The 14,917-nt window shown below is 45.1% G+C and overlaps 1 protein-coding gene across 2 annotated transcripts in view; it reads right to left on the bottom strand.

The window, feature by feature from the left end:
* LOC145404120 (uncharacterized) overlaps positions 1–8,995 on the bottom strand; it is a 213,095-nt gene extending 204,100 nt beyond the window's left edge. For both annotated transcript variants that reach the window (XM_080275742.1, XM_080275743.1), the window contains exon 1: positions 8,621–8,995. In XM_080275742.1, coding sequence (XP_080131868.1) covers positions 8,621–8,646 — 26 coding nt within the window. In that variant the 5' untranslated portion in view covers positions 8,647–8,995. The remainder of the gene's footprint in view (positions 1–8,620) is intronic.
* Between the last annotated feature and the right edge of the window lie 5,922 nt (positions 8,996–14,917).

The following is a 14,917-nucleotide window of genomic DNA, read 5'->3' as shown; positions in this document are numbered from 1 at the left end:
AGGGGGATGTGAGTTGGGAGCAGGGCAGTGAAATGGCGGGGGACAGGGCGACTTGGAGGCGATTTGTTTGTGGCCACCCCAAACGGGATTGAGGCGTCTGGCAATAGATAGATAGATAGAAGTGAAAAGCATAGACCAATAGAGAGATTTAGTGTAATGTATCAGGAACAAAAGCGAAAAGTCCAATCTTTCATAGGAAATGCAATTTGGAAACATGAAAAGAAAATTACAGAAGCCATAAGTGCAGACCAAAATAAAACAGTACCCGGTACTGGTAAAGCTTTGGGACCACATAAAGAAGTTAAAGGGAGAAAGCACTACAAAAGAAGATATCTTGCTACATAACAGTGATGGCAGTAAAATGAATGAATCAAATTAACTGGTAATGCTAGAGGACTTCTGGAAAAAGATATACAGAATGAGAGAGAATACGATACATGAAGTATGGAATGATAATACTAGGCGAGAGTACACCAAAAAAACTTGAATCTACCAAACAAAAAATCAAGAACAGTTTAAAAGTAAAAGAAGGGAACACAATTCAGTGGACTGAATGGAAGGTCAACCCAGACCTGAGAGAACACCTAGATATGGCCTACGAATATGACATCATCAAAACTGAACCTATGAAGGACACGATTGCATACCGGTATATAACAACTGAAGAAATTAAAAAAACACCTTCACACACAAAAAACAAAAAGGCACCTGATCTAGATGGCCTAAAATCAGACTTGTTTAAAATGCTATAGGACAGTAATGTATATATCAATCAGCTTAACAAACGTTTAAACAAAACTCTTAATGAAGAGCAGACCTTAAATACTATTGATCCAAAAGAAGTGTAAACCCACTGTTGCTCATTTGCGACCAATTGCTTTAACAAACTCCTCATAGAAAATTTTCATGAGGATACTCAGGCAAAAATTGGAGCAACATATGAGGGAAACAAGTAGTACCAGTGAATTACAAGCAGGTTTTACAGAAAACAGAAGAATCACAGATAACTTGTACATGCTTAAATACTTTGTTAATGAAAGCTATAAAATGAAAAAAAACTCTAATAGTAACATCATTGGACTTCCAAAAGGCAAAACAAGTAGTACCAGTGAATTACAAGCAGGTTTTACAGAAAACAGAAGAATCACAGATAATTTGTACATGCTTAAATACTGTGTTAATGAAAGCTATAAAACAAAAAAAACTCTAATAGTAACATCATTGGACTTCCAAAAGGCATTCAATTCCATCGATACAGGTAGTCTTATAAGAGCACTAATGAACCACAACATACATCCAAAAATCATAAATGTACTGTAATAGGAAAAATATATACAGATGACAAAACAGACCTTGCCTATATCTGAATGGGACAAAGCAAACCACCATTGGCACAGCAAAGGGCATCAAACAAGGCTGTAATGCATCAACATTCTTATTCCTATTAATAACATATAATAAATTGACTAGAAGCAGCAAATTAGGATTCAGGAATGAATATTTCAAAGTACCAATATATAATATATTACAGTATCCTGATGATGGACTAAGGTTGTCTCATTCAGTAGAGGAAGCAGGGGAGAGCATTAGATTTATTCACAAGGCAGCAGAGAGTTATGGATTGAGGATAAATAAAGAAAAAAGCAAAACCCCTACCCCTGGGGGTAGGGAGGTTTCAAGAATACTCCCCCAGTATCCCTGCTTGTCATACAAGGCAACTCAAAGGGTTGGTAGTGGGTTAGTGCCCCACCCTGTAAAAAGAACTAACTAAACAAGCGAATAAAGCACCTCGGACCAGGACGGACCATACGTTGACGACTAAGGAACAGACAAAGGACATTCTTAGGGTGGGAACATGGAATGTGAGAGGAGTGAATGATGAAGTGAAAGAGAGAGAGATTGTTCAGGTGCTTGAAGATGCAAAAGTGGATATATGTGGATTGACTGAAACTAAATGGAAAGGTGAAAGGGTGAGAGAATGGGAATATGGTTTAGGTATATGTGCGGGAGTCAATGAGAATGAGAGGGCAAGAGAGGGAGTATGTCTGATGATAAGCAAGAAGTGGAAGGAGAATATAAGAGAGTATGGAACAGTGAGTGCAAGGATTGTATGGGTGAGGATGAAAGTAGGTATACACACGTGGGCGATTGTATGTGTGTAAGCCCCGACAGAGGATCGAGTGGCAAAGAGTGAAAGATGAGTTTTGGGCGAGAGTAGAAGCATGTATGGACAAGTCTGAGAGGAGCGAGAGAGTGCTGTTGATTGGAGACATGAATGGCAAAGTTGGGAATGTACGAGTGGATGGAGTGGTTGGTCAGTGGGGTGTGCCAGCTGAAGTAGATGGGAATGGTAGTGCTTTGGTGGACATCTGTGCTTGTAAGGGGTTGGCAATAGGCAACACTTACTTTCGTCATAAGATGATCCACTGGTATACATGGAGAGTAACGAGGAGGATGGATGGTGAACTTGTTGAACGAAAGGCAATGATAGACTACGTGTGTGTGGATGAGCGAATGAGAAGACAAGTGTTGGATGCAAGAGTGTGGAGAGGGTGGGGGAATGGAGTCTTGGACCATCAATTAGTGATGGCCAAGGTAGAACTGCAAAGTGGTTGAGGAGACAAAGGGGAAGACAGGAGGAAGCAACTCCTGTGAGAAGAGTGGAGAAATTGCAAGACAGTGAGAAAATGACAGAGTATAAGAGCATAGTGGAAGAAAGATTGGGAAGGTATGAGTTAGAGCAGATGGAAGGGGTGGAAAACGTATGTAAGATATTCACGGAAGAGATAGGAGCAGCATGTGAGGCGGTTTGTGGAGTGAAGAGGAGATGCAAGGGTGTGCAAGGGACAGCATGGTGGAATGATGAGGTGAAACGAGCTGTGGAACAAAAGAAGAAGGCGTGTAGTGAATGGTTAGCGAGCAGAGGTAGGGGAGAAGATGAGAGAGAGAAGAGAGAGGTGTATGTGAGCAGGAGAAGGGAGGTTAAGACACTCGTGAAAGAGAGTAAGAAGAAAGTGGATGAAGAGTTTGGGAGGAATCCGAGAGTGAAATGGAGGGAGAGTAAGAAATTGTTTTGGAAGGAGGTAAAGAAAGTAAGGTAGTGTGAAAGGGGAAATAGTAGGGGAGTGAAAGATAGGAATAATAGATTGTTGGTGGAAAAGTGAGAGAAATTGAGGAGATGGAAGGAGCACTTTGAGGATCTGTTGAATGGAGAAAGTGAGAGCAATGCAAGTATAAGTGGTTGGGGAATGGCTGGGAGAAGAAGAGATGAGAGGAGGGAGGAAGAGATCAGTAGGGCGGAAGTAGTGGAAGCGATGAAGAAGATTAAGTTGGGAAAGACCCCAGGAATTGATGGGTATGTGGACTGGAAATCAGGTATTATTGTTCCTTTATACAAAGGAAAAGGGGAGAGAGAAGTATGTGGTAACCATAGGGGTATTTGCCTTCTTAGTGTGACTGGTAAAATATAGGGTAGAATACTCATTGATAGGGTTAGGCATATGACAGAGGAGCTAGTTGGAACAGAACAAGGGTGATTTAGGAAGGGAAAAGGGTGTGTAGATCAGATATTTGTTCTAAGATGTTTAGTGGAGAAGTATCTATAGAAGGGAAAGAAAGTGTACGCTGCCTTCATGGACTTGGAGAAAGCTTATGCCAGAATAGACAGGCAAGGTACCTGGAAGGTATTAAGAATATATGGAGTGGAGGGAAAATTGTTGAGTGCTGTGAAGAGTACCGGGTATGTACGAGGGAGCTAGGGCTACGGTGCGAGTGGATGGTGAGCTGAGTGAGTTCTTTGATCTCAATGTGGGACTGAAACAGGGTTGTGTGATGTCTCCATGGCTGTTTAATGTATACATGGATGGGGTTGTAAAGGAGGTGCAAGGTAGGGCAGTGGATGTGGGGATGGCTCTAATGAATGAGGGTGAGATTTGGAAGATTCCGGTGTTGCTGTTTGCTGATGATACAGTATTGTTGAGTGAAGATGAATGGGGGTTGCAAGGTTTGGTGAATGAATCTGGGACAGTGTGTAGGAGGAGGAATCTGAAAGTTAATGTAAACAAAAGTAAAGTTATGGTGTTTGAGAGGAATGAGGTCACAGAGTGTGCAGTGAGGTTGGATGGTGAGGATATGGAGAATGTGAGTGCATTCAAGTACTCGGGTAGTGTGATGAGTAAGGATGGAACTTTGGGGGATGAAGTGCGTGAAAGGGTACAGCAGGGAAGGAAGGTTGTTGGTACACTGAAAGCAGTGATGAGAAATAGGGAGGTGAGTATGGAAGTTAAGAAGTCACTGGATGATAGTATTGTGATCCCTACCCTGATGTATGGAAGCGAGGCGTGGACCTTGCAAGAGGGGAGCAGGTCAAGAGTGAGAGCAATGGAAATGAGTTACTTGAAAGGAGCATGTGGAGTGACGTGCAGGGACAGGTTAACGAATGAAGAAGTGAAGGAACGTTGTGGGGTGGATGTGGATGTGGGTGAGAAGATTAGGAGAAATACATTGAGGTGGTTTGGACATGTGAAGAGAATGGAGAATGAAAGACTGACTAAGAGGGTGTATGTAGGTGACGTGGAGGGAGGGAGAGGGAGGGGTAGACAGGATGAGGTGGAGGGATAGAGTTGAGAGGTATATGAGGGAGGGGGGGGTGAGTTGGGGGGAGGGTAGTCAAATGGTGGGTGACAGAGCGACTTGGAGGCGTTTTGTCTGCAGCCACCCTTTGAGGGATTAGGGTGTCGGGCTATAGATAGATAGAACAAAGAACAACCACAAAGCACTGAAAACATCCAAATACAGTAGGCTCGCACAGTGTGCGATTCGCATTGTGTGCATGACCAAAAATCATAACCAAAAACCTTGAATGCGCGAGTTTACCTCACAGAATGTGAAGTAGAGGCAAGGAGTGGCTCAAAAACGCCATTTTCTATTAGTACACGACCACCCCTCAAACGACGCATCACGTCATCATGCTGATGCGCAGAAATTCCCAGGCATTCTACTGCGCAGCTTGGGGTACAAGGCGGCAGGCGCGCCAAAACAGTCCTGGCTCGTGCACAGTGCGGATCCGCTCTCTACAGCTAACCTGTCGTGCACAAAGTGTGGCGTTTTTTTTGCTGCTCCATCCTGGCCTGTACTTCGCTGCACCATGGCTCCAATCTCAAGAGTTAAGAAACTTCTGATGCACGCCACCAAGTTAGAGATCATCAAGATGAAGGAGGAGGGACAAGGAAACATCGCCATCAGGAAAGCCCTGGGACTGGCTGAATCAACAGTGAGAACAATATGGAAGAACCGTGATGCCATGAGAGCTCTAGTGAAGACATATGGTGTGTCTGACCTAGACGGCCGCTCACAGGTAGGAAATTGTGCGATGATGCTAATGGAACGGTATCTTGCCACCTTCATAATGAGGAAGAAGAAGGAAGGTGTTCCACTGAATGGCAGATTTATTTGGAACCAAGCCTAGCTCTTTCACAAGGCAGCATCTCGCAAGTTAAATGTGGACAAACCTTCTAAGGCATCGGTTGGATGGCTGGACCGTGTTCTCAAAGCGCAAGGAACTCCGTCACGTCAAAGTGTCTGGTGAATGTGCCTCTGCTGACGAGCTGGCCGTGAGAGACTATCCTGCGATATTTAGAGCACTTCTTGAAGAGGGACAGTACACCAAGGACCAGATCTACAACGTTGTTATACTACAAGGCCATGTCCAAATCAACTTACAACGCTAAAAGACAGAAACTAGCCCCTGGCCGCAAGCTCCAGAACTGTAAGATGATGGTAATGTTCACTGTAAACCTGTCTGGGAGCCACAAGATGAGGCCAATTGTTGTACACACAGCTCTACACCCAAGGCGCTACAAAAACCTCACGAACATGGACGCAAGTGGCGTGTACTGGTACAAGTCTGCAAATGGTTGGATGACCAGGAACATTATGGCAGACTGGTTAACGAGGTGCTAAGTCCCCGATGCCAGGGCCAAGTGTCGGGAACTGGGCATTCCATTTAAGATGCTCCTTGTGCTTGACAATACACCAAGTCACCTTCCATACCTAGAAGATCTCCACAAGGATTGTCATGCTGTGTTTCTGCCGCCCCGGACGATGACACTAGTGCAGCCACTGGATCAAGAACTGATCGCTACTGCGAAGCACTTCTATCATAAGCAAATGTACGACTACCTACGCAGGAAGACCGACACACAAGAGGAGCTTCATGCCCTACAAGAAGATCACGACAAAGACCTCAATGAACCATCTGCTCCCGTTCCATCTCTGCCAGCAGCTGTATCCTGACCTGCCACAGATGCCACGACTGTTGAGGCATTTAGGCGTCGTTTTACAGTGAAGGACGCAGTTGAATTTCTTCTACAAGCCTGGCACCAGATTACACCTGCAACGGTGAACCATGCGTGGCAAATGCTAGTGCCTCACTTATGCACGACCCAGGAGATGGCCATTCAACCACTGGCCGAGGCTGAGGCAGCAACACTGTCAACAGCACAAGCTGTACCAGATTTCAAGGATGTTCCATTGGCGGACATACGAGAAGTGCAAGCTGCTGAAGAACAGCCTCCCGAGTAAGTGTTACAACGGACAGATGAGGCTGACACAGGGACCAATGCCAGGCAGAGTCAAGTGGAGCAGCCTAGTGTGATGGAGGGGAATACAGAGCTGTGTATGTCAAAAATAAGCAAGATCCTTGCTGCTGTGGATAAGCTCAAGGAGGAAGTGAAGGAACAGGAAGTGAGCAGCCTAAGAATGGAGGAAGTTCTGGTTGGTATCAACAAACTCTTCCGTTTCTACACAGACAGGCACAGGCAAGAAATAAACAGGCACAGGCAAGAAACAAACTCTCATAACAAGTTACACACAGCGGGCTCAAGTTAGTGAAATTGAGGAACCAGCTACATTGTCTGCTCCTGAGCCTGTTGAGGATGAAGAGGATGCAATGTCAGAAGTGTCAGCATTGGACTTCGAGGGGTTTATGGCCAAAGTGAGTGACTTTGAGGCTCCTGGGGAAGGTACTCAAGAGGAGTCTGTGGAGGGAAGTGTTGGTGCGGCCGGAGGTGCGGCGCTGTAAGTGTTGCCGTGCCTATGAACCCCTGTTATTTAAGTTCATCAGGCTTGTTGTCTACTGTTGTTAAGGTGACTACCCATATTTTTGTTATTGTAGCTATATCTGTAGTACAGTACAATGTCTGAAAATTTTGACCTTCATTATGTCTCTAAGGGCCAAAAAATGTCCAGGTATGAGGGGGTACTGCCCATAGGTAATTTTCCCATGAGGTTATGTATTCTCAGTGCGCGAGGTCGTGGACCGCCCAATCTCTCCCGTACTGTGCGAGCCTACTGTATGCGAATCCATCACCTACTTGGGAGTCAGTATCACAAACAAGAAAAACTGCTTTACAGAGTATAAAAGACAAAGATTAAACAAAGCAAATCAGTTAGCAAATATGATATACAGTGTTGTTGCAAGGAAGTAAACTTTACAGAGGAGGAAATACAAAACTACAGAATACTGAAAACTCAGTATATAGGGCAATATTACAAGTTCCCACATACACAGCAAAACTGTGCCTCAAAGAGGAAAGATTGGAGCCACCTCAAGTGGAGATAGAGACAGGAAAATTAAAATGCTTTTTACAAAGCACTTAATAAAAGAGGACAGAAATGAACTTGTTAGGAAAATGTTTATAAAAGAATCTGAAAATGAAGAAACAAAATGGATAAAAACACTAAAAAGATATATGTGTGAACTAAAAATAAATGTAACTGACATTAATAGAATGACCAAGGAGAATATTGTGAATAGAATAAAAGAATGTGACACAGCAAAGTGGAGAACAGAAATACAAACAAAATCAACACTCAATATATGTAAAGAGTACAAGAAAAACATAAAAGAGGAAAGTTAGGTTGACAACACAATAGGTACCAAAATACTTGTAAAAGCAAGAACAAACTCACTTCCTTTAAACTGGAGAAATAGATTTCTGTGAAAAAGAGAGGAATGTGCATGCTGCAAATCAGAAACAGAAACACTAGAACACTTCCTACTGGACTGTACGGAATACAATGACATAAGACGTTATTTTCAATTCATAGATACCGGTAATAATCAAAATATAGGCAAAGCCAAAATAGCAAACATGCTAGCATTTGATATACCAAACTGTAAAGAAATTGAAATCAGGAAGGCCTTCATTAGTAAAATCTGAGCAAAAACAAACATTATAAGCCAAAAATCATGATAATAATTATAACAAAAGTAAAAAATAGCCATTAAACATGAAGAACAGAACAGGGACAGAAACAAAAAAGGAAAAAGATGTATATAAAATGCTGTAGTTATAATAATAATAATAATAATAATAATAATAATAATAATGACAAAATTTAAGAAAAATAAACATGAGAAAGTGGGAGCCGTTATAAATGCTTATCCCATGCCTTCTACTGGACTGGACTGGTCTCTGCTCTCCCCGTACATGTGTACATCTTTCCGGGAGGAATGCCGAAATCGGCATTTTTGTTCCTGTAAAAAAAAAAAAAAAAAAAAAAAAAAAACGCCGCGAATTAGCTAGTGTGAACCGGCCTCAAAGGGTGGGTTACTCACTCGTCAAACTGTCCTCTGTGCGTCATTGTAGTCGAAGTTCCCACCTCCTTACTTGAAAGTTCTTGATTCACTTTGTTAATAAATGACTCCTGAATTGTTTATTTGTTGTGAGTACTACTTAAGCCAATACGATAAATTTTCAGTGGTACGATTGATTGACAATTGTACAGTCTTCAGATGACATGTCCTGCCGCAAAACTGGCTACTGCCGGTTCAATTACCAGTTCAGATTTTGTTTATTTACTAGGAATTTACACTCTTCACTATCAAAGTCTATGTACCCTTGCAAGTAACTCAATTCACATTTCAAGCACAACACCTCTTCCAGCAGCCACAAGCTCGCGCAGCTTGTTGGGACAGCATCAGTTCGTAGCACAATCCTAAGTACAGTGTTAGTTTTTTTAATTAGTTTTCTTACACTTATTCACATAATTTCAGACATTAATAATTATAATCAGACACAATCCCAAATTTCTGTAATAGGAGAATAATAAATCAATGTATAATTTATAACGTACTAGTTGACAGTACGGATGTCAATTCCATAGGTAACTTAAAACAAATGAATGGTGTCTCCCGCATGGCAGTAAAAATAAATAAATAGAAAAGTAATATACACATTATCTAATGGTAACTTTTGACTATTAGTTTTTAAAAATGAGCCATCAGAGTTTCTCTTCAGAATATCAACTTGACTTAACACAGACCCCCTTCAAAAAAAAAATATTTGAAATACCGGGACTTTTACAGACGGGAAATCAGTACACTATACAGGACCCACCGTGGGTCTTAAAAAATCCCCTTAAATAAAATGTGTTCATTAAAGGCAAAGCACACACACACACACACATAAAAGCAGAAGACAGGGCGTGTGAGCTGGGCAGCCCCCCAGGCCCTGTCTTCCCCTTGACTATGAAAAAGCTCACCCCCACTGACCGGACTAATGTATGGCCCGGCCTCCACTATAGGTGCAGGGAATCTTAAGACGAATGAACGAACGAGAGACAAAGCGGGGATCCTCTCTTTGGCAAGTTCAGTGGTAACGTGCGCACGTATCAAGTGCGAGGGCCTCAGATCGAATCTCGGCCAGGACAGTGTGATTAATTTGTTAGTGTTATGCAGCGTGTTCTGCGCCCAACTTCTTGGGTTCAGACATGGTGTGGGCCTTGGGTTCTTTTATTCTGGACTGGGCTAGAGTATGCAGACAAGGGATAGGGCTCAAATACAGGCTAATCAGATCTACACGTATATTATCTTAGAGTACAACTGTTCACACACTAGTACATGGACAATCCTATATAAAATATGAGTACACTATTTATGACAAAGTATAATAAAAACACAATGAAACTATATATCGCATTACAATACCCATATGTAGTATAAGCACAATATAACACACGACACTATATATCACAAGACACCTACAGTATGTGGCATGAACGCAATATAACACACGACACTGTATATCTCAACACAATACACGTATGTGGTATGAACGCAATATAACACAAGACATTATATATCACATTACATAGAACATAGAGCCAGGTCAGGTATGTATTGCACAAAGAGGGAACAACACGCTCAACAACCCAGTTATGGTGTACTACACTGAAATATACTCTCGATCGGATATATCACATGGGTCTCGTATGCGGATCTCGGGGAAGCGGGGAGGGATGGATATTCCACTGCACTAGAACACTGTATGTCACCACTCGTCTGGCACAGGGGTCACGGTCCACATATGACGGGTCAGAGACATTACACAGGGAAGTGTGGGTATTACCTATGGGGCAGGGGGTTACACACAGAGGGGGGGGGACACACAAGGGTATGCACATGGGGGAATCACACTTGTGTTTGGTACAATCTAGGACACACAAGGACGCGACACTCTGGGGAGGGGGAGGGGTTCACACGAAGGGTCTGTAGCACGGGGAATCGTCGGGGGGGGGGGGGAAGTATCTCGCAGTGTAGGCTGGGTCGTCAGTGGGCGCGAGGGATGCGCCCAGGGCTATAGCACAGTTAGCCGTAGGTGGTGACCCAGTGTGGGAGGAGGGCTGTTCGGGGTTTGTTCCCGGCACAAGTCTCGTACGGCGTGGTCAGGGGTCCAGGTTGAGCTGAAGGGCGGAGTGATGGGCAGCCATTTCCTGGTGGGGGCAATTGGAGTGTGGTGGCCCTCTGGGCTGGGGCCGAGCAGGGCTAGGAGGCACGCAGCGCAGCGCCTCCTCTTAGCTGAGGTGGGAGTCCTGGGGACGGATCTGGGCTGGTCCAGGCCTAGGGCCAGCCACCGGATGCCCTTCATTGTCCTGGAGCTGTGGTCTCCCCCGGAGGAGGAGGCCATCAGGGGTTGACTGCGGCCGCTCGCCCTGGGGGAGTCCATCAGCTGCTGAGGGCATCGGGGACTGCGCTGCAGGATGCCTGCCATCATCCAGGAGCTGCGGTCTTGCCTGGAGGAGGAGGCTGTCAGGGGTGGACTGCAGCCGCTCGCCCTGGGGGAGTCCATCAGCTGCTGAGGGTGTCAGGGGCTGGGCTGCAGAGATAGGATGCTTGGCCTCAGGGTGGTTCCATCCCAGGTATACTCGCTGATGGGGGCCCTGTTGAGGAGCAGTCTCCACTCTCCATGGAGGAGGGGAGGTGGGAGAGGCGTTTTGCTCAGCCATAGGAAGGGTGGACTGAGCCAGAGACGGCGCCCTTGTAGGGAGCCTCCAGAGTCACAAAGGAGGAACGACCGGTGGCCTGTTCCTCAGCCTGGTGGGCCTGATGGTCCCTCCCAAAACTCCATGCCGGGGCAGAGGAAGGGGGTCCGGAGGACACTCTTTCTGTCTGGCGAGTCCAGGGAACACTGCCCAGGCTCCCTCCCGGGGTAGTAGTTAAGGGAGATCCGGAGGACACTCCCTCGGGCTGACAGGTCCAGGGGACACTGCTGGGGGACCACTCATCCCGGGGACAACAGGAGGAGAAGTCCCAGCAGGTCTTCTGTCTTCTACAGCAGGTCCAGTGGACTCTGCTGCCCTCCTGCTGCCAGGGGAAAGTGCAGCTGGGGGACAACCGGTGGTCTCTCCCCCCGTGGTAGATCCAGTGGATACTACCACGGGGCCTGTCATCCTCCTGGGGAGCACAGGCGGAGGTCGTTGAGGTGATGGTCCGAGACGCCTGCTCCCGGAGGTGGGTGGCAGAAGGAGGAAATCTGGTGAACTCTCCTCCTACAGTAGATCCAGTGGATACTACTGCACTGCTGCTCCCCCGGGGTATAGTAGGACTGTGAACGCTGGCTGCAGCTCTCCCTCCTGTGAAGGCAGATCCGGTGGACTCTGCATCTGAGGGCTTACTTGGGAATTTCCTAGGGCAAGTCCCACCCCAATTCTGGCGAGTGCTCTCTCTGTCAGAGGGTAACGCACTCGATGGAAGTACTTCCTGGTGGTCCAGCTGAGTGAAAGAAGGGCGTCAGGTCATGGGGGATATACGCCACTGTGGTGCGGAACGCCGGTGTGTCTCCCCATTGCCTCCTCTTGGGGTGGGGGCTACTTCCCCACGTCCTCCCCCTGGGGTGGTGGTGTAGGGATTGCTCTGCTGGGTGGGTATTTCAGTTAGGTTTCAGTCTGATTTAATTGGCTGGAAGCGGTGTGGAATGTAAGGCGAGGGCTTAGAGGGCAATGATGTTGTTATTGACAGCGTCTTAGGCCTTACATCACGGGAGTGAGCTATCTAATGTGGTCCGCAGCACCCCCAGTGATGGCCTCCGATGCAATACGCTTGACAAAATTAATCACCAAGGGGAGAAAAGAGTGATGTAATGGGGTGTACAAATGCCCCGCATTGCTTAGAGGCAAAGTGGATCCTCTCTTTGGGTCAGTGATAATGTGCACACTCATCAAGCGCTAGGGTCTAAGGTCGGATCTTGGCCAGGACAGTGTGATTAATTTATCAGATTTCAGTCAGGTCATTACAGGGGGTGTGAATGTGAATGATGAGGTGAGAGAGAGAGATTGTCCAGGTGCTTGAGGGTGCAAAATTGGACATATGTGGATTAACTGAGACCAAATGAAGGGGTGAGAGTCAGAGTAAAGATGGGGTATATGCACGGAAGCAGGTGAAAATGAGTGGGCAAAAGGGGGTGTATGTAATGTTGTGTGCAAGAGATGGAAGGTGAATATAAGAGAGTACAGATCAGTTGGTTCAAGGACTGTGTGGTACGACTGAAAGTGGGAATATAAATTGTGTGTATATGCCGATGCAAAATCGCGCAAGCAGAGTGAAAGAAGAGTTCTGGGCAAATGTGGAAGTGTGCAGGAAAAAGTTTGAGAGGAATGAGAGAGCAATTTCGACTGGAGATTTGGGGATAATCAGTACCCTCTTTGAGCACAAAATGATCCACAGGTATACGTGGCGAGTGATGAGAAGGGTGGGTTGTGAACTGAATGAACGGAAGGCAATGGCTGATTATGTGTGTGTGGATGACAGATTGAGAAGGTATGTAATTGATGCAAGAGCATACAGAGGTTGGGGGAGTGAACTTTCCGATCACCACTTGGTGATGATGAAAGTCAAGGTTCAAGTGCAATAGGGGAATAGAAGGAGGGAAGGACAGGAGGAAATAGTCCATGCAAGGAGCGTAAAAAGGTTGCAAGATGATGGGAAAAGGTCAGAATATGAGAAGTGCAGGAGTGACTGGATAAATATCATGGAGTAGATGGGAGAGGTGGAAGTTGTATGCAAGATTTTATCAGAAGGAATCTGTGCAGTATGTGAGGTGCTGAGTGGGTTGGAGAGAAGACGAAAGGGGGTACAAGGAACTGCATGGTGGAATGAAGAGGTGAGGCAAGCTGTGGTGCAAAGAAAGCATACAGTGAGTGGAAGGGACACAGAGGCATGGAAGAAGTTGAGAGACGGAAGAGAGAGCTGAACACAGAGAGGAGGAGAGAGGTGAAAAGACTGGTAAGAGAAAAAAGAGAGTGGATGAATTTGGAAGGAATTTGAGTGCAGAGCGGAGGGAATGTAAGAAAGTGTTCTGGAAGGAGGTAAAGAGAGTTAGACATGATAATAAAGAAGTTAGTAGGGGAGTGAGAGATAAAAAATGGCAGATTGATAGCGGAGAAGAGAAAAAGTGAGCATATGGAGAGAACAAGGAACATTTTAAACATTGAGAATGAACGTGATGCAAGTATAAGGGGATGGGAGAAGGAGGATGGTGAGAAGGGAGGAAGAGGTCAGTAGGATGGAAGTAGTATAGGCAATGAAGAAAGTCAAAATGGGCAAAGCCCCAGAAAGTGATGGAGTATGTGGTGAAATACTGAAGCATGGGGGAGAAATAATAGTAGAATGGAAATGGAAGATGTGCAGACTGGCCTGGGAGGCAGGTAGAGTCCCAGAGGATTGGAAGTCAGGTAAAATTATTCCCCTCTACAAATGAAAAGGGGAAAATGTTTTCTTAGTGCAACAGGCAATGTATTTGGTAGGATACGCATTGGAAGAGTTAGGGAAAAAACTGAGGAATTAGCTGGAGAAGAACAGGGAGGTATTACGATGGGAAGAGATTGTGTAGATGAGATATTCATCCTCAGGGCTTTAATGGAAAAGTTTCTGGAGATATGCAAGAAGCTGTATGAGGCCTTCATGGCTTTGAGGAAAGCAGGTGGATAGACAAAGAATGTGGAAAATACTAAGAATATAAGGAGTAAACGGGAAGTTGAATGCCATGAAGAGTATATGCACGAGAGTGCTAAGGCTGCAATGCATGTGGACAGTGAACTGAGTGAATTTTTCTATTTGAATGTTGGCTTGAAACAGGGATGTTTCATGTCTCCACGGTTGTTCAATCTGTATATGGATGGGGTTAGAAAAGAGATACAAGGTACAGTAGTGGATGCTGGAGTGGCTCTGATGAGAGAGGGCAACGTTTGGGCAGATGATGCTATATTGTTAAGTGAAAAGGGGAACCGCAAGGCCTGGTGAATGATTCTTGGAGAGTGTATAAGAAAAGGAATATAAGGATTAATGTAGGGAAGAGTAAAGTTATGGTCTTCGAAAGAATGAAGTCACTGAATATACAGTGAAGTTGGATGATAAGGAAATGGAAAATGTGAAAGCGTTTAAGCACTTGGGTAAGGATGGAAGTTTGGAGGATGAAGTGCTTGAAATGGTATAACAAGTAAGAAAGGTGACTGGTTCTTTGAAAGCAGTGATATGAAATAACGTAGTAAGCATGGAAGTTAAAAAGTCGCTGCATGATATTAGCCTACTAGGATACCAACTCTAACATATGGATGTGAAGCTTGGACCTTGTTGGAA

This window comes from Coenobita brevimanus, chromosome 62 (genome assembly GCF_032717465.1).
Source record: "Coenobita brevimanus isolate Jiangsu-jjx chromosome 62, ASM3271746v2, whole genome shotgun sequence".
In the NCBI taxonomy this organism is placed as follows: Eukaryota; Metazoa; Arthropoda; class Malacostraca; order Decapoda; family Coenobitidae; genus Coenobita; species Coenobita brevimanus.
The sequence above is the reverse complement of the archived record's forward strand: the minus strand, read 5'-3'. Positions and strand labels throughout refer to the sequence as shown.